Source organism: Coregonus clupeaformis, chromosome 13, assembly GCF_020615455.1.
Source record: "Coregonus clupeaformis isolate EN_2021a chromosome 13, ASM2061545v1, whole genome shotgun sequence".
Classification (NCBI taxonomy): Eukaryota; Metazoa; Chordata; class Actinopteri; order Salmoniformes; family Salmonidae; genus Coregonus; species Coregonus clupeaformis.
The window spans coordinates 32,763,367-32,782,150 of record NC_059204.1 but is presented as its reverse complement, the minus strand read 5'-3'; the positions used below and the strand labels follow the sequence as shown (position 1 = coordinate 32,782,150).

At 42.3% G+C, this 18,784-nt stretch overlaps 1 protein-coding gene across 2 annotated transcripts in view; it reads left to right on the top strand.

The window, feature by feature from the left end:
* kirrel3a (kirre like nephrin family adhesion molecule 3a) overlaps positions 1-18,784 on the top strand; it is a 242,585-nt gene that overhangs the window by 211,848 nt on the left and 11,953 nt on the right. Inside the window, exons 11-15 of one of the 2 annotated variants that reach the window (XM_041893693.2) lie at positions 5,009-5,207; positions 10,744-10,851; positions 14,073-14,156; positions 15,006-15,115; positions 15,510-15,599. In XM_041893693.2, coding sequence (XP_041749627.1) covers positions 5,009-5,207; positions 10,744-10,851; positions 14,073-14,156; positions 15,006-15,115; positions 15,510-15,599 — 591 coding nt within the window. The remainder of the gene's footprint in view (positions 1-5,008; positions 5,208-10,743; positions 10,852-14,072; positions 14,157-15,005; positions 15,116-15,509; positions 15,600-18,784) is intronic. The other variant, XM_041893694.2, reaches the window with a different exon arrangement.

Sequence of the window (18,784 nt, the reverse complement as noted above, 5' to 3'; positions counted from 1 at the left end):
CAGGCAGAAGTTCATAAACCAGGTCAGAATCAGGCATGTACAGAACGGCAGGTAGGGTCAGGGCAGTCAAAAAGGTCAGTACCGGGAGGACTAGAAAACAGAAACTAGAGCGACTGGAAAACATGCTGGTAAGACTTGGTAAGACAAGACGAACTGGCAACAGACAAACAGAAAACGCAGGTATCAATACACAGGGGATAATTGGGAAAATGGGAGACACCTGGTGGGGGGTGGAGACAAGCACAAGACAGGTGAAACAGATCAGGGTGTGACATTTTTAAATACAGCTTTGATGGCAATGCTATATGGAATGTTGACGAGACAGGAATAACCACAGTACAAACACCTGATAGAGTGGTCGCGAAACGTGGCACAAAACAGGTTGGAGCAATCACCTCAGCAGAAAGGGGTACACTAGTGTCAATGGCTTGTGCTATAAATGCAATAGGAACTTTTCCCACACAAAAGATACCACGACCACGTTGAATGGGATGGACCAATTGGATGTGTTGGAAGTGGAAATGGATCCGGGGATGCAGGAGAATGACTTCCTCATTTTCCTTGAACACTTGGCTAAACATACCAAGGTCAGCCTGGAAGGAAGGTGGTCCTTCTCCTTGACAACCACAGCTCACACCTGTCTATCAGGACCATTGATTTCTGTAGGCGCTCTGGCACTTTCTTTCCCCCTACACTGTTCACACAAGCTCCAGCCCCTGGACAGGAGTGTGTACCGTCCACTGAAGAAAATTGTGAACTCTGCAAGTGATTCCTGGATGAGGATGAACCCCGGAAAGACCATGACCATATATGACATTCCAGGCCTTGTCAAAACAGCATTTCCAGGTGCCACAACACCCACCAATGTACAGGCTGGGTTCAGGTGCACCGGCATTTGGCCATACAATGCTGATATATTTCAGGAATGTGACTTTGCACCCTCACCTGTCAATGATCGTCCTGCTCCAGCTAACACACTGGCCTTGCCAACTGCCTCCCAGGTCACCTCTTCAGTCACCTCTCAGGCCACTGTGCCCACTGTGCCCAGGCCACCTCTTCAGCTGCCTTCCAAACCACCTCTCCAGCTGCCTGTCAGGCCACCTCTCCAGCTGCCTTCCAGGCCATCTCTCCAGCTGCCTTCCAGGCCATCTCTCCAGCTGCCTTCCAGGCCACCTCTCCAGCTGCCACCCAGGCCACCTCTCCAGCTGCCTCTCAAGCCATCCCTCCAGCTGCCTTCCAGGCCAACTCTCCATATGCCTCCCAGGCCACCTCTCCAGCTGCCTCCCAGGCCAACTTTCCATCTGCCTTCCAGGCCACCTCTCCAACTGTCTCCCAGGCCACCTCTCCAACTGCCTTCCAAGCCACCTCTCCAAATGCCTTCCAGGCCACCTCTCCAGCCAATTCACAGGGCACCTCCCCACATGTATCAGGCTGTGGCTGGGAAACACCTGATTACTCTTCTGATTTCAACCCAGTTGATGTACGCCCCTTCCCAAAAGCAGGGCCCAGGAAAATTACAACAAAGGGTAGGAAGAGGAGAAAAACTGTGATTTTGATGAATACACCCATCAAGCAGACACTGGAAGGCAATTAGTTTTTGCCCTGCCTAAAAATACTGCTGGAAAGAAGCAAGCCAAGACAAACCACATTGAACAACAACAAACAACTGTCCTGCCTAAGAAAAAAGCCAAAACAAAGCACATTGAACCAGAAGATTCAGATTCCTCCAACGAGGAAGATCAAGTCCAAGGAGGTCTGGGATCAGTGCTGGGAATGCAAATGATGGGCCCACCAAGCCTGTACCCCAGGACAGCATACCACTGTCACCAAGCCTGTACCCCAGGACAGCATACCACTGTCACCAAGCCTGTACCCCAGGACAGCATACCACTGTCACCAAGCCTGTACCCCAGGACAGCATACCACTGTCACCAAGCCTGTACCCCAGGACAGCATACCACTGTCACCAAGCCTGTACCCCAGGACAGCATACCACTGTCACAACTGTGACTCTGATTAAGTGAACATGTCCCACATTCAGTCACACACAGAGACACACTCACACACACACCACAAACGTTCAGGTGTTTAGTTTAGCCTAGTTGTTGTTTGGTTGAGAAATACCATTTAGTGGAGGGTAAAATATGAGTCTGTCAAAAAAAACATTTTATTATTTATATTGATTATTATTTTTGCATGGTAATGTTGCTCTCATGGTCTCAATAAAGGCGTTCAATAATTAGTTGCATGTCATGATTTATGCACTTTTTCATTCTGTTACAATTCACCCTAAGCACTGTTACAACTAACCCAGACCATGGGGTAAATTGTAACACTTTACTCCTTGTATTTAAGACAATACCATGTATTTGCAGTTTGATTTACACATATAATAACAACACCAATTTGTAAAGGACAGATGTACAGTGAGGGAAAAAAGTATTTGATCCCCTGCTGATTTGTATGTTTACCCACTGACAAAGACATGATCAGTCTATAATTTTAATGGTAGGTTTATTTGAACAGTGAGAGACATAATAACAACAACAAAATCCAGAAAAACGCATGTCAAAAATGTTATAAATTGATTTGCATTTTAATGAGGGAAATAAGTATTTGACCCCTCTGCAAAACATGACTTAGTACTTGGTGGCAAAACCCTTGTTGGCAATCACAGAGGTCAGACGTTTCTTGTAGTTGGCCACCAGGTTTGCACACATCTCAGGAGGGATTTTGTCCCACTCCTCTTTGCAGATCTTCTCCAAGTCATTAAGGTTTCGAGGCTGACGTTTGGGAACTCAAACCTTCAGCTCCCTCCACAGTTTTCTATGGGATTAAGGTCTGGAGACTGGCTAGGCCACTCCAGGACCTTAATGTGCTTCATCTTGAGCCACTCCTTTGTTGCCTTGGCCGTGCGTTTTGGGTCATTGTCATGCTGGAATACCAATCCACGACCTATTGTCAATGCCCTGGCTGAGGGAAGGAGGTTCTCACCCAACATTTGACAGTACATGGCCCCGTCCATCGTCCCTTTGATGCGGTGAAGTTGTCCTGTCCCCTTAGCAGAAAAACACCCCCAAAGCATAATGTTTCCACCTCCATGTTTGACGGTGGGGATGGTGTTCTTGGGGTCATAGGCAGCATTCCTCCTCCTCCAAACATGACGAGTTGAGTTGATGCCAAAGAGCTCGATTTTTGTCTCATCTGACCACAACACTTTCACACAGTTCTCCTCTGAATCATTCAGATGTTCATTGGCAAACTTCAGACAGGCCTGTATATGTGCTTTCTTGAGCAGGGGGACCTTGCGGGCGCTGCAGGATTTCAGTCCTTCACGGCGTAGTGTGTTACCAATTGTTTTCTTGGTGACTATGGTCCCAGCTGCCTTGAGATCATTGACAAGATCCTCCCGTGTAGTTCTGGGCTGATTCCTCACCATTCTCATGATCATTACAACTCCACAAGGTGAGATCTTGCATTGAGCCCCAGGCCGAGGGAGATTGACAGTTATTTTGTGTTTCTTCCATTTGCGAATAATCGCACCAACTGTTGTCACCTTCTCACCAAGCTGCTTGGCGATGGTCTTGTAGCCCATTCCAGCCTTGTGTAGGTCTACAATCTTGTCCCTGACATCCTTGGAGAGCTCTTTGGTCTTGGCCATGGTGGAGAGTTTGGAATCTGATTGATTTATTGCTTCTGTGGACAGGTTTATTTTATACAGGTAACAAACTGAGATTAGGAGCACTCCCTTTAAGAGTGTGCTCCTAATCTCAGCTCGTTACCTGTATAAAAGACACCTGGGAGCCAGAAATCTTTCTGATTGAGAGGGGGTCAAATACTTATTTCCCTCAATAAAATGCAAATCAATTTATAACATTTTTTACATGCGTTTTTCTGGATTTTTTTGTTGTTATTCTGTCTCTCACTGTTCAAATAAACCTACCATTAAAATTATAGACTGATAATTTCTTTGTCAGTGGGCAAACGTACAAAATCAGCAGGGGATCAAATACTTTTTTCCCTCACTGTAGGTTGTTTGTATCAAGTTTTGAATACACTTCCATAAACGATCTCTGAGAAACTGATGGAAAGGTGAAAAGTGATACACCCATCCCCGGTCTCCCCTAGCTGTACAGCAAATCAGTAATATGTTCGCTAGCTCACACGACCTGTGTTGATTGACAGTTTGGTAGTCCAATCAGAGGGGCCGAATGTGCATTTCACTAGCCAATCTGTTGCAGGCCGATGCTGCGGCTACTGTCTCTGGCTGCGTGGAGAGTAGGCTAATCCGCGGAGTAACAACGTTACAAAACCTGGACAGATCATTTCAAGTCATCAGTGTCAAGTTAATGTTGAGTCCCGAGTCTTGAGGCTTCAAGTCCAAGTAAAGTCTCAAGTTATTTTATTTTTTATCAAGTCGAGTCTCAAGTCTTAAAATGTGTGACTCGAGTCCAAGTCATGTGACTAGAGTTCCACAACTCTGCTAATCAGTTTCCTGTTGTGAGTGAAAGAAGTTCAATCTAAATATGCTCTCTACATGGGTCTCTCCAGGACACGGAGGGCTTACAGATGTCACCCTGTCAAACTAGCAAAGGCTTAGTGGCCCAAATTGAAGCAATCAGATGAGTGATTGGTGTGATCCTTGATGCGTTCCTAATGGCACCCTATTCCCTATGCACTACACTACTTTAGACCAGGGCCTATGGTCAAATTTAGAGCACTATATAGGAAATAGGGTGCCATTTAGGACATAATGCCTGACTTTGTATGAAGATAGAACATTGACAGCCATTTAACCAAGCCAAAGGTGGATTATACCTTTTATCTTTAATGCCCCAATAGGTTGTGTTGGCAGGTTGGTTGGTTTCTGTCAGGTGTGGGTGTGTTGGTGTGTGTGTGTGTGTGTATGGTGTGTGTGTATGTGGCGAGCATATGTGGCTGTGTTACTGTGTGCTTGTGTCCCCGTCCATACTGTAACATATAATTCTCACTGTTTTGTCTGCCACAGGCCTGGTCGTGGAAGGAGACAGTCTTGGAGTCGGGGACGTCTGGCCGATACACGGTGGAGACAGTGAGCACTGATGAGGGGGTAATCTCAACCCTCTCCATGAGTAACATCGTCCCTGCTGACTTCCAGACCATCTATAACTGCACCGCCTGGAACAGCTTTGGGTCCGACACAGAGATAATTCGACTGAAGGAACAAGGTACACCAACTCCCTTTGTACCACTTCAATCAATTCCTCACCCCTTTCCTGCAGTCAAATGACCAAATCGCCCACTAGTGGCCTCATGGGTGGAATGTTATTAATCTTTTTCATAATTTAATAGTTAAGAAACTATTTTTTTGTTTTGTTTTTACCCATTACAGTGGAGGGGGGGGAGGGGGGTGTATGTCTTTAACCCCTTATTTTTGGCAGTCTCCATATATACTTCCATTCATTTTTTTCAACTGGTACCGGGGACCAACAGAAAAGTCTTGTGAGGCCTGTGGGTCTCCTAGAGCAAAACAACTAACGTACAGTGGGGAAAAAAAGTATTTAGTCAGCCACCAATTGTGCAAGTTCTCCCACTTAAAAAGATGAGAGAGGCCTGTAATTTTCATCATAGGTACACGTAAAATATGACAGACAAATTGAGGAAAAAAAATCCAGAAAATCACATTGTAGGATTTTTTATGAATTTATTTGCAAATTAGGGTGGAAAATAAGTATTTGGTCACCTACAAACAAGAAAGATTTCTGGCTCTCACAGACCTGTAACTTCTTCTTTAAGAGGCTCCTCTGTCCTCCACTCGTTACCTGTATTAATGGCACCTGTTTGAACTTGTTATCAGTATAAAAGACACCTGTCCACAACCTCAAACAGTCACACTCCAAACTCCACTATGGCCAAGACCAAAGAGCTGTCAAAGGACACCAGAAACAAAAGTGTAGACCTGCACCAGGCTGGGAAGACTGAATCTGCAATAGGTAAGCAGCTTGGTTTGAAGAAATCAACTGTGGGAGCAATTATTAGAAAATGGAAGACATACAAGACCACTGATAATCTCCCTCAATCTGGGGCTCCACGCAAGATCTCACCCCGTGGGGTCAAAATGATCACAAGAATGGTGAGCAAAAATCCCAGAACCATATGGGGGGACCTAGTGAATGACCTGCAGAGAGCTGGGACCAAAGTAACAAAGCCTACTATCAGTAACACACTACGCCGCCAGGGACTCAAATCCTGCAGTGCAAGACGTGTCCCCCTGCTTAAGCCAGTACATGTCCAGGCCCGTCTGAAGTTTGCTAGAGTGCATTTGGATGATCCAAAAGAGGATTGGGAGAATGTCATATGGTCAGATGAAACCAAAATAGAACTTTTTGGTAAAAACTCAACTCGTCGTGTTTGGAGGACAAAGAATGGTGAGTTGCATCCAAAGAACACCATACCTACTGTGAAGCATGGGGGTGGAAACATCAAGCTTTGGGGCTGTTTTTCTGCAAAGGGACCAGGACGACTGATCCGTGTAAAGGAAAGAATGAATGGGGCCATCTATCGTGAGATTTTGAGTGAAAACCTCCTTCCATCAGCAAGGGCATTGAAGATGAAACGTGGCTGGGTCTTTCAGCATGACAATGATCCCAAACACACCGCCCGGGAAACGAAGGAGTGGCTTCGTAAGAAGCATTTCAAGGTCCTGGAGTGGCCTAGCCAGTCTCCAGATCTCAACCCCATAGAAAATCTTTGGAGGGAGTTGAAAGTCTGTGTTGCCCAGCGACAGCCCCAAAACATCACTGCTCTAGAGGAGATCTGCATGGAGGAATGGGCCAAAATACCAGCAACAGTGTGTGAAAACCTTGTGAAGACTTACAGAAAACGTTTGACCTGTGTCATTGCCAACAAAGGGTATATAACAAAGTATTGAGAAACTTTTGTTATTGACCAAATACTTATTTTCCACCATAATTCGCAAATAAATTCATAAAAAATCCTACAATGTGATTTTCTGGATTTTTCTTTCTCATTTTGTCTGTCATAGTTGACGTGTACCTATGATGAAAATTACAGGCCTCTCTCATATTTTTAAGTGGGAGAACTTGCACAATTGGTGGCTGACTAAATATTTTTTTCCCCCACTGTACGTATTCGTGAGAGTCAACCTTTCCAAAGTGGGGTCATATTAGTGTGTAGCCCAAACTATTCGGATGCTACAGACAGTTGGTAGATCGACTGTACCAACTTCAGCCAAGTCCCAAGACGCTTGTGGGGGCCGTAGAACAAAACCGAGAACACCATCCGGTCCGTGAGAGACTCATCTTTCCATAATAGTTTGTAGGCCAAACCATTCGGGTGCTACAGATGATTTTGTGAGAAGACCGATTTTCGGGATGTCTCATGGTCTGACAAACACCGATCTAGCTCTGTCACCTTTCACTCAGATGCGGATGTGCGACATCGGCGGATGCTGTTGATCCAATGCAAAACAGATATCTCTACCTGAAACTTCTGATTTTTATGGGGATTCTTTTATTATGCTAAGAAAATCGAGCACACAACCATGCAATCTCCATAGACAAACATTGGCAGTAGAATGGCCCATACTGAAGAGCTCAGTGACTTTCAATGTGGCACCGTCATAGGATGCCACCTTCCAACAAGTCAGTTCGTCAAATTTCTCCCCTGCTAGAACTGCCTCGGTCAGCGCGTAAAAAAAGTCTGTCCTCGGTTGCAACACTCACTACCAACTTCCAAACGGTCTATGGAAGCAACGTCAGCACTAGAACTATTCGCCGGGACCTTCATGAAATGGGTTACCATGGCCGAACAAGTCTATATTATGGCAAGAACAGCACAAATAAGCAAAGAGAAACAACAGTCCATCATTACTTTAAGACATGAAGGTTAGTCAATACGGAACATTTCAAGAACTTTGAAAGTTTCTTCAAGTGCAGTCGTAAAAACCATCAAGCGCTATGATGAAACTGGCTCTCATGAGGACCGACACAGGAAAGGAAGACCAGAATTACCTCTGCTGCAGAGGATAAGTTCATTAGAGTTACCAGCCTCAGAAATTGCAGCCCAAATAAGTGCTTCACAGAGTTCAAGTAATCAACTGTTCAGAGGAGACTACGTGAATCAGGCCTTCATCAAATCAAATCAAATCAAATTTTATTGGTCACATGCGTCGAATACAACAGGTGCAGACATTACAGTGAAATGCTTACTTATAGCCCTTAACCAACAGTGCATTTATTTTTAACAAAAAAAGTAAAAATAAAACAACAACAAAAAAAGTGTTGAGAAAAAAAAGAGCAGAAGTAAAATAAAGTAACAGTAGGGAGGCTATATATACAGGGGGGTACCGTTGCAGAGTCAATGTGCGGGGGCACCGGCTAGTTGAGGTAGTTGAGGTAATATGTACATGTGGGTAGAGTTAAAGTGACCATGCATAAATAATTAACAGAGTAGCAGCAGCGTAAAAAGGATGGGGTGGGGGGGCAGTGCAAATAGTCCGGGTAGCCATGATTAGCTGTTCAGGAGTCTTATGGCTTGGGGGTAGAAGCTGTTGAGAAGTCTTTTGGACCTAGACTTGGCACTCCGGTACCGCTTGCCGTGCGGTAGCAGAGAGAACAGTCTATGACTAGGGTGGCTGGAGTCTTTGACAATTTTGAGGGCCTTCCTCATGGGTGGAATGGTCGAATTCATGGTCGAATTGCTGCAAAGAAACCACTACTAAAGGACACCAATAATAAGAAGAGACTTGCTTGGGGCAAGAAACACAAGCAATGGACATTAGACCGGTGGAAATCTGTCCTTTGGTCTGATGAGTCCAAATTGGAGATTTTTGGTTCCAACCGCCGTGTCTTTGTGAGACGCAGAGTAGGTGAACGGATGATCTCTGCATGTTTGGTTCCCACCATGAAGCATGGAGGAGGAGGTATGATGGTGTGGGGGTGCTTTGCTGGTGACACTGTCTGTGATTTATTTAGAATTCAAGGCACACTTAACCAGCATGGTTCCCACATCATTCTGCAGATACCCGCCATCCCATCTGGTTTGCGCTCAGTGGGACTATCATTTGTTTTTCAACAGGACAATGACCCAACACACCTCCAGGCTGTGTAAGGGCTATTTGACCTTGAAGGAGAGTGATGGAGTGCTGCATCAGATGACCTGGCCACCACAATCACCCGACCTCAACCCAATTGAGATGGTTTGGGATGAGTTGGACAGCAGGGTGAATGAAAAGCAGCCAACAAGTGCTCAGCAAATGTGGGAACTCCTTCAAGACTGTTGGAAAAGCATTCCAGGTGAAGCTGGTTGAGAGAATGCTAAGAGTGTGCAAAGCTGTCATCAAGGCAAAGGGTAGCTACTTTGAAGAATCTGAAATATAAAATGTATTATTATTTTTTGGTTACTACATGATTCCATATGTGTTATTTCATAGTTTTTATGTCTTCACAATATTTCTACAATGTAGAAAATAGTAAAAAAATAATAAAGATAACCCCTTGAATGAGTAGGAGTGTCCAAACTTTTGACATGTACTGTATATAGTGCAGCTTTATGGTTATATTGTAACATGTGGTAAAAAAATCTTAACAGCTGTTGTGGTAGTGTTAAAAATGTTTTATGTCATAACTTTTTTGGCCATCTTTGTGCACATTCGCTATTGCAGATAAAGGCCGATTTATGTTCTCTCAGAATGTTTATGCAGTGGACAGCTGTGTTTTTTATACAACAGGTCTGTGTGTGTACATGTAGGTGGGTTGGTGTGAGAGAGTCTGTGTATGAGACAGAGATTTGGAGTCTGAGAGAAAGTGAGTAATTGAAAGTAATAGAAAGAGAGTTGCAGAGTGTTTGTGTTTTGTGGAAGTGCAACTATGCCTGGGAGAGATTAAGGATATTGCCGTGATTACTTCATGCATGAGGGCAATGGCTCCGTGATAAGCCTTTTACTTGGGTAAATGTCAACAATTTCAATCTGTGAAATCCTGTAATGACATTTAGATGTATTCAGAACTCCAATATGTAATCTAATTTACAACGCATCAATTGGTTACAGCTTAACATATGATTTCTTTGAAATATTTATTTGAAATGAGATTATGTTTTTCATTTATTTCCCCCTTTTATCAATTAGGTCTCTCCCTTCCAAAGCGTTAAACTATCTGTTTTCAAAGGGATCGTTGAAATGACAATTCTGTAACAATGAATTTCAGTGGAAGATCTTACTAAAGTCAACCATGCTTTTGAATTAATTAGCTAGACCTCGACTAGCCACAGGGTTATACACTCATCTTTGAGACATCTCAGTTTAACGAATCAACCCCTATAGCCTACGAACCTATTCACAACATTTAGAACACCATTTTTTATACAGCTGTTAACCTCTCAGTCATTTGAAATAAATGTAGATAATGGGTGTCAAGATTGTCAGTGCTGTAAATGGTACTGTAAAAGGTTTTCACTATTTGCCATTCACCAGTCGTGTTCACTTTTTGCATTAGCAAGGACTTGTCACAGTTCAACATACAGTAAGTGTTAGCCTTGGTGTATATCACATGATGTAGGTCTACTGTGGTTCAAGAGAAATATGTCCCTTGATTTATTTTCCTTGCATCAGCTGTGTGACACTGGTAATCCAATGGCATGATGGAACCACCTATGTACGATGTCCATATTAGGACAACCTCAATCTCATCAGGACTCCTAATATGGCCACCGTACCAATGTCTATCCTCCATGTCTTCTCAGAGTCCCTCCGATTGGCTGTCATCATAGGAGTGGCTGTGGGGGCATTCCTCGCCCTCATTGTCCTCATGGGCACATTGGGTGCCTTCTGCTGTGCCCGCTTCCAAAGGAGTAAGTGCATTTTTAAAAACCTATCCTTTCTGGGACAGCCAAAGCGTTCAATAGACACTCTTGGTTTCACAGTCAAATGTTGTTGTTTTTTCATGTACAATCTGTGCAAATCAAAATGCTCTGTAGTGCTTAGAAGGTTTCACATTGGAATGTTAAGCATAATGGTTTTAGGATATCAACTCAGCACTGTAAGAACTTATGTGAAATCCTTTGAGATGACGGGACAAAAATCTAAACCTGAAAATATGGTACTTGTATATTCCTCTCTTTAAATCATATATACTGTATATCGCCTAAAATGCCAATTTTAGGACTGAAAAGGCTGAGAGTTATCTGCAGCCAGACTCTAACATAATACTTCTTGTTTGACACTGTCTGCCGCCCAATTGTATAAATGTCCCATTAGATGGAAGCTAGTGCCTTAAAGGATTTTTATTATTTTTTTTACAACCAAATCTCTATTTTTGATGTAAATGGCATGTTATAGAAGGGTCCAGACACCTTTTTTGTGATTTCACGTTTTTGAGAAACTTACCCCAAACAGAAAATCACTTCCTCATCTTCATGAGTAGTATGCAGGCCCCGAAAAAACATGGATCCTAAAACACCCAAATACGTCATTTAAGGAAGCTCTCAGTCTTTAGATGCAGGTCTTTAGATGTTGTACACATGAAATTGTGTCATTCCAAACTTTATCCGCAACATTATATTCCATTTTGTAGCGGCTCGGGCGATACCTCTCCGTCCATTCTACATATAACTGCCAAAATAAAGGAAACACTTGAGTAAATGAGGGATATAAAGTTAATTGAAAGCATGGGGTTCTTCCACACAGGAAGTTCCAGACACTTGTAGAATCTATGCCAAGGTGCATTGAAGCTGTTCTGGCGGCTCGTGGTGGCACAACACCCTATTAAGATGCTTTATGTTGGTGTTTTCTTTATTTTGGCACTTGCATGTAGCAGCAGGCTACACTGAGAATGGAACAGCTGAATAGGGGAAATGGCTCGAGTCATGCAAAAGGGAATATAACATTGCGGATAAAGTTCGTAATAACACAATTCATGTGTACAACATCTAAAGACCTGCATCACTATACTGAGAGCTTTGCCATTTCTAAAAAAACGTATTTGGGTGTTTTCGGAGCCTTTGTTCATGTTTTTTCATGGCCCCCATACTACACAATGAGGATGAGAAAGTTATTTGCTGTTTAGAGTAAGTTTCTAAAAAACATGTGAAATCACAAAAACAGTGTGTGGACCAGAGCGACTTACAGTTAGTGAGTGCATACATTTTCATACTGGCCCCCCGTGGGAATCGAACCCACAACCGTGGCATTGCAAACACCATGCTCTACCAACTGAGCTACATGGGGCCACATGCCATTTACATGCCATTTACATCAAAAATAGAGATGTGGTTTTAAAAAGGCAAACTTCTCCTTTTAAGCAATATCCTTATCTGATATAAAACACAGCCTACACAGTGGAGTGCAGTGGAGGCTCCTCAGAGGAGGAAGGGGAGGACCAACCTCCTCAGTGATTTTCAGAAAAATATAAATTGTAAAACATTAAAAAAGTTATCCTTTTTAGAAAGAACTATACTAAATATAATCACGTCACAAAATAATTGATTAAAACATACTATTTTGCAATGAAGGTTTTAGTAGGCTCAACAGCACTCTGTAGGGTAGCACAATGGTGTAGCCGGAGGACAGCTAGCTTCCTTCATCCTCTGGGTACATTGACTTCAATACAAAACCTAGGAGGCTCATGGTTCTCACCCCCTTCTATAGACTTCCATAGTAATTATGACAACTTCCAGAGGACGTCCTCCAACCTATCAGAGCTCTTGCAGCATGAACTGGCATGTTGTCCACCCAATCAAAGGATCAGAGAATGAATCTAGTACTGAAAACACAAGATACAGCTAACTATCACTGCAGTGCATCAAATGTGGTGAGTAGTTGACTCAAAGAGAAAGACAATAGGTGAACAGTTTTAAACAAATGAATTTCTTCCAAAATGAAGGTGAATCAAGAGAGAAATAGAGAGATTTCTTCATTTCTTTTCACTTTCAGTTTCCCTTACTTAGCTAGCAAATAATAAATAGGTCATTTAGCAGACGCTCTTATCCAGAGCGACTTACAGGAGCAATTGATCAAGGGCACATCGACAGATTTTTCACCTAGTCGGCTCGGGGATTAGAACCAGCGACCTTTCGGTTACTGGCACAACACTAAGCTCCCTGCCGCAAATGCAGCTAGCTTGTTTAGCCTACTCAAACACCCTGCTCAAACAGAGGGATGCTATGTTACCTAGCTGGCTATGACTATCCAACACAACACTGGAACTCTTCCAAGTCAAGGTAAGCTTTTGGTTTCACTAATTTATTGCCACCGGGGCCCACCATTGTAAGTGCTAAACTGCTTACTGACTGTACACTGTAATGTTACTGCATGATTGTAGCATGTTTACTAACGTGTTAGTTCTATTATCTATGTTGACTATTACATTACTTTATCTAATATGGTGACAACGATGTAGGCTGTGTGTAACAGTTATGATATGGTTTGGCTTGGAAAGGTATTTGAAATCCACAAGCGACAAAGGGCAAAGGTGAGAGGAGGAGAGCGCATAGATGCGAGAAGGAATACAACATGTCTGTTATGAAAGTTAACTGTGTTTACGCATGATCATGGGTGTATTCATTCCGCCAATTCTGTTGAAAAACATTTCTTAAACGGAACAAAACGGGGATAAACATACCTGAATTTGTCCAATAGAAACTCTCGTTTGCAACTGTTGGACTAATGATTACACACTATATCAGCTAGATGTAGGCAAGAGTGTGCAAGGCGGTATTGAATGTGTCACTGTCTGTCCATGTGTCACTGTCACCTCAAATTTTATGTTGTAGCAACCTCATGATGAGTATAGGGAACATTTGAGTATCATATAGTAGCCTAAACCTATCGCTGTTACATTGAACTGGGTGAATGGAATGTGAATGACAGTCATCCAATGTGCTGTAATAGAAATAAGGCAATGCTCATAAAAAACAAAAAAATCGTCCTCCCTCATCTTAAACGGCACTGACCGCCACTGGTGGAGTGTAGTGATACAGTGCCCATATATCCGGTCGATGTAGACTGCTGTTAACCATGTCGTTGTTGTTGTTGTTGTTGGTGGTGGTGTTGTTGGTGTTGTTGTTTACCACAGAAGAAGTTCACCTCGTCATGTCCTCCTTACCCGTCTCCATCTCCTCTCGCCAGAGAGACCTGGCAGGCAAAATTAAAACAGAGAGTAAGTAACCCTTGAATATGATTGTATATGATCTTACAATGTCAGAGGCTGTCGATAAAGTTTATTTCACTAGCGCCATGCATAAGTGCTACAGAAATATCCATGTGTATAATATCCATGAATGACAGCAGTCACTGCTGTCTGTTTAAGGAATAAGGAGCCTGCCAACATAAGGATATGATTGTATATGATTGTTATCAATAATTTCAGTGACACTCAAGTATACAGTGCCCTATATAATGTCCATGACACATAAATAAGCAGCACATGACACCTTTATAATCTAATCATTCATAAATGCTTCTGGCATACCCCGTGTCAACTGCAGGCAGTTAATATTTACACACATGAGCATCTATGGTTAGGAGTTAAGTGTATTCTGTGGCACACATAGCCCTAGCACTGAAGAGTTGCTCATTTTTAACTGTAGATCATGCTCTATAAAGATTCATAATGTGGCATAACTGGGTGATATACCCATCAATGTATTTGTTCATATTTATTAATATTTTATAGAGCATGAAATATGGTTATAGATTATTTGTGACCCATTTATGTAATGCTTATGAAGCCTATATGAATGCTTTATGAAGCCTTCATAAGATGCCCTTCAAATAAATCAGGACCCAGTTTTGTAATGAGCTGTGACTGCTGTGGGAGTGTAGAATAGTTCCAGTCCACCAAAGAACATGTTATGATGCTGATGCTGGCTGTGGAGCTAAGGGACTCTCCAAGCTCCCATCAAGAGATCTAAGGGGCCATAACTTTTAACGCCGCTCGGATGTGGTATGATGTGGTGCCAGAGGACTTCTGTCAGTGGCGCCAATCAGTTTCCCTGTCTCTCTACAGATCTCAAAGGAGTGGTTTTGGCAAAAAACGACATCCGGGTGGAGATTGTTCACAAAGATCACAACACAGTGCGGGAAACAGAGGAGCACACAGCCATCAAGCAGATGATGGTGAGTTGAACGCTACTCATCTCTCCTCTCTGCATGTCATTTTCGAGTCCATCGATAGTACATCTGAATCAATTGAAAATGTTCTAATCGACAGTTCATTGAAGAACATTTTCCATTATACAGTACATCTATCTATCTAACAGACGTACTGCAAACACAGTAACCCAAAGATCTAATTTAGACATGACATTTTACTCAGGGATGTAGCGTTAAAAAAGAAAAGTGGGTTAACCCTGAAAACAGACAACCATGCTTATTTAGTGTAAATAGGCGCGTAAATGCTATTAACCAAATAAAAACAGTGTTTGCATGCATTTACCCTCCACTACACCCCTGATAGTAGGTGAATATCAAACAGCCTTTGAGTGACATGTCTGCCCCCTTGGTGTCTCAGATTGAGCGCGGGGAGTTCCAGGCGCAGGAGTCTGTGCTGAAGCAGCTGGAGGTCCTACAAGAGGAAGAGAAGGATTTCCAGCACATTAAGGTGGACACAGAGCCAGGCATACAGGGGGCAGTGATACAGCATTAGGAATGTCCTAAAATGTACAGTTGAAGTCGGATGTTTACATACACCTTAGCCAAATACATTTAAACTCAGTTTTTCACAATTCCTGACATTTAATCCTAGTAAAAATTATTTGTCTTAGGTCAGTTAGGATCACCACTTTATTTTAAGAATGTGAAATATCAGAATAATAGTAGAGAGAATGATTTATTTTAGCTTTTATTTCTTTCATCACATTCCCAGTGGGTCAGAAGTTTACATACACTCAATTAGTATTTGGTAGCATTTCCTTTAAATTGTTTCACTTGGGTCAAACGTTTCGGGAAGCCTTCCACAAGCTTCCCACAATAAGTTGGGTGAATTTTGGCCCATTCCTCCTGACAGAGCTGGTGTAACTGAGTCAGCTTTGTAGGCCTCCTTGCTCGCACATGCTTTTTCAGTTCTGCCCACAAATTTTCTATAGGATTGAGGTCAGGGCTTTGTGATGGCCACTCCAACACCTTGACTTTGTTGTCCTTAAGCCATTTTGCCACATCTTTGGAAGTATGCTTGGGGTCATTGTCCATTTGGAAGACCCATTTGCGAACAAGCTTTAACTTCCTGACTGATGTCTTGAGATGTTGCTTCCATATATCCACATAATTTTCTTTCCTCATGATGCAATCTATTTTGTGAAGTGCACCAGTCCCTCCTGCAGCAAAGCACCCCCACAGCATGATGCTGCCAACTCTGTGCTTCACGGTTGGGATGGTGTTATTCGGCTTGCAAGCGACCACCCTTTTCCTCCAAACATAACAATGGTCATTATGGCCAAACAGTTCTATTTTTGTTTCATCAGACCAGAGGACATTTCTCCAAAAAGTATGATCTTTGTCCCCATGTCCAGTCGCAAACCGTAGTCTGACTATTTTATGGCGGTTTTGGAGCAGTGGCTTCTTCCTTGCTGAGCGGCCTTTCAGGTTATGTCGATATAGGACTCGTTTTACTGTGGATATAGATACTTTTGTACCTGTTTCCTCCAGCATCTTCACAAGGTCCTTTGCTGTTGTTCTGGGATTGATTTGCACTTTTCGCACCAATGTACGTTCATCTCTAGGAGACAGAATGCGTCTCCTTCCTGAGCGGTATGACAGCTGCGTGGTCCCATGGTGTTTATACTTGCATACTATTGTTTGTACAGATGAATGTGGTACCTTCAGGCGTTTGGAAATTGCTCCCAAGGATGAACCAGACTTGTGGAGGTCTACAATTTTTTTTCTGAGGTCTTGGCTGATTTCTTTTGATTTTCCCATGATGTCAAGCAAAGAGGCACTGAGTTTGAAGGTAGGCCTTGAAATACATCCACAGGTACACCTCCAATTGACTCAAATGATGTCAATTAGCCTACCAGAAGCTTCTAAAGCCATGACATCATTTTCTGGAATTTTCCAAGCTGTTTAAAGGCACAGTCAACTCAGTGTATGTAAACTTCTGACCCACTGGAATTGTGATACAGTGAATTATAAGTGAAATAATCTGTCTGTAAACAATTGTTGGAAAAATTACTTGTGTCATGCACAAAGTAGATGTCCTAACCGACTTGCCAAAACTATAGTTTGTTAACAAGAAATGTGTGGAGTGGTTGAAAAATGAGTTTTAATGACTCCAACCTAAGTGTATGTAAACTTCCGACTTCAACTGTACACTGTATTATAGTTCTAGGAGGAACATGTATTCTATTCAGTTAGGACTACTATTCTGTTTCTTCTTCTTTTTTTCCACACATAATGGCTCTTTGTTTTTCTGCTCATATGTAAGGAATCTTATTTCAGTAACAATAAATAGGGATTTTCGCAATCCACATCTATTGTAAGAAGAATCTATTTTAGATCTACAGTACTGGAGTGTTGTGAAAATAACCAGTAGGTGTTGCATGAAACAAGGCTGACTATTAAGATACCCATGAACCAGTCAAGGTAGAGTAGAAGGGAGTACCTGCGAATCCGTCGTCGTGTATATTTTGTTTTCCCTATTATAGATAGACCACTCTCCCGCCTAAAACACTTCATTTTCATTATATATGACTGAAAGTAGAAATATGCAGATTAAAGAATGGACGTGTGATTGAATTTCAAAGGGAATGACAAGGTTGTTTTTTTTTCTTCAAAAGCAGGTAGAGTGGTTCTTAACTCACTCTAAATTCCATTATGCATCCGCAACCACGTTAGAGTTTCTGTTGTACAGCTATATTGAAGTTAAAACTCCCTGATGGAATTTATGGAAGAGTTCATGTCTAAAGTGGAGGCATTCTCTTCAATCCAAACATGAGGAATTATTGGCTATGTCCCCCCAATTATCTCTCCTTCCTCCCAAAGTGTGCACTTCTTCACTTTCTTTCACTGATTTGAAAGAAACCATGGTGGAAACTTTCACTAGCCCATGTCTCCAGCAATCCAATGCTTTCAGATTTGTGGGAAGTAGTGAATAAGTGCACACTTCAGGAGAAATTACATATTATTGGGATGCACCCATCTAATTTGATTGGTATGCACAAGTTCTGGACACCTGGAGGGAAGATTTACATTAAATATACAGTACCAGTCAAAAGTTTGGACACACCTACTCATTCAAGGGTTTTTCTTAATTTTTACTATTTTCTACATTGTAGAATAACTGAAGACATCAAAACGATGAAATAACACATATGGAATCATGTAGTAACCAAAAAAGTGTTAAACAAATCAAAATATGTTTTATATTTGAGATTCTTCAAAGTAGCCACCCTTTGCCTTGATGAAAGCTTTGCACACTCTTGGCATTCTCTCAACCAGCTTCACCTGGAATGCTTTTCCAACAGTCTTGAAGGAGTTCCAACATATGCTGAGCACTTGTTTGCTGCTTTTCCTTCACTCTGCAGTCCGACTCATCCCAAACCATCTCAATTGGGTTGAACAGACAGATGAAGTTGCGTGGAAAAAGGAATGGGGGGATATACTTCTCCCATGGGCAAAGAAATTCAAAAGGGGTGATGATATTAATTAATAGTAATTTCGATCCGAATGTGAAAATTGTCCAAATAGATACGCAAGGTAGATGGATTATTTATTTCTTATCTCATTCTCGTTGGCACCAAAAGTTTAAAAAAGTGTTAGGGGACAGAATGCGGTCGGACCATCATATAATTA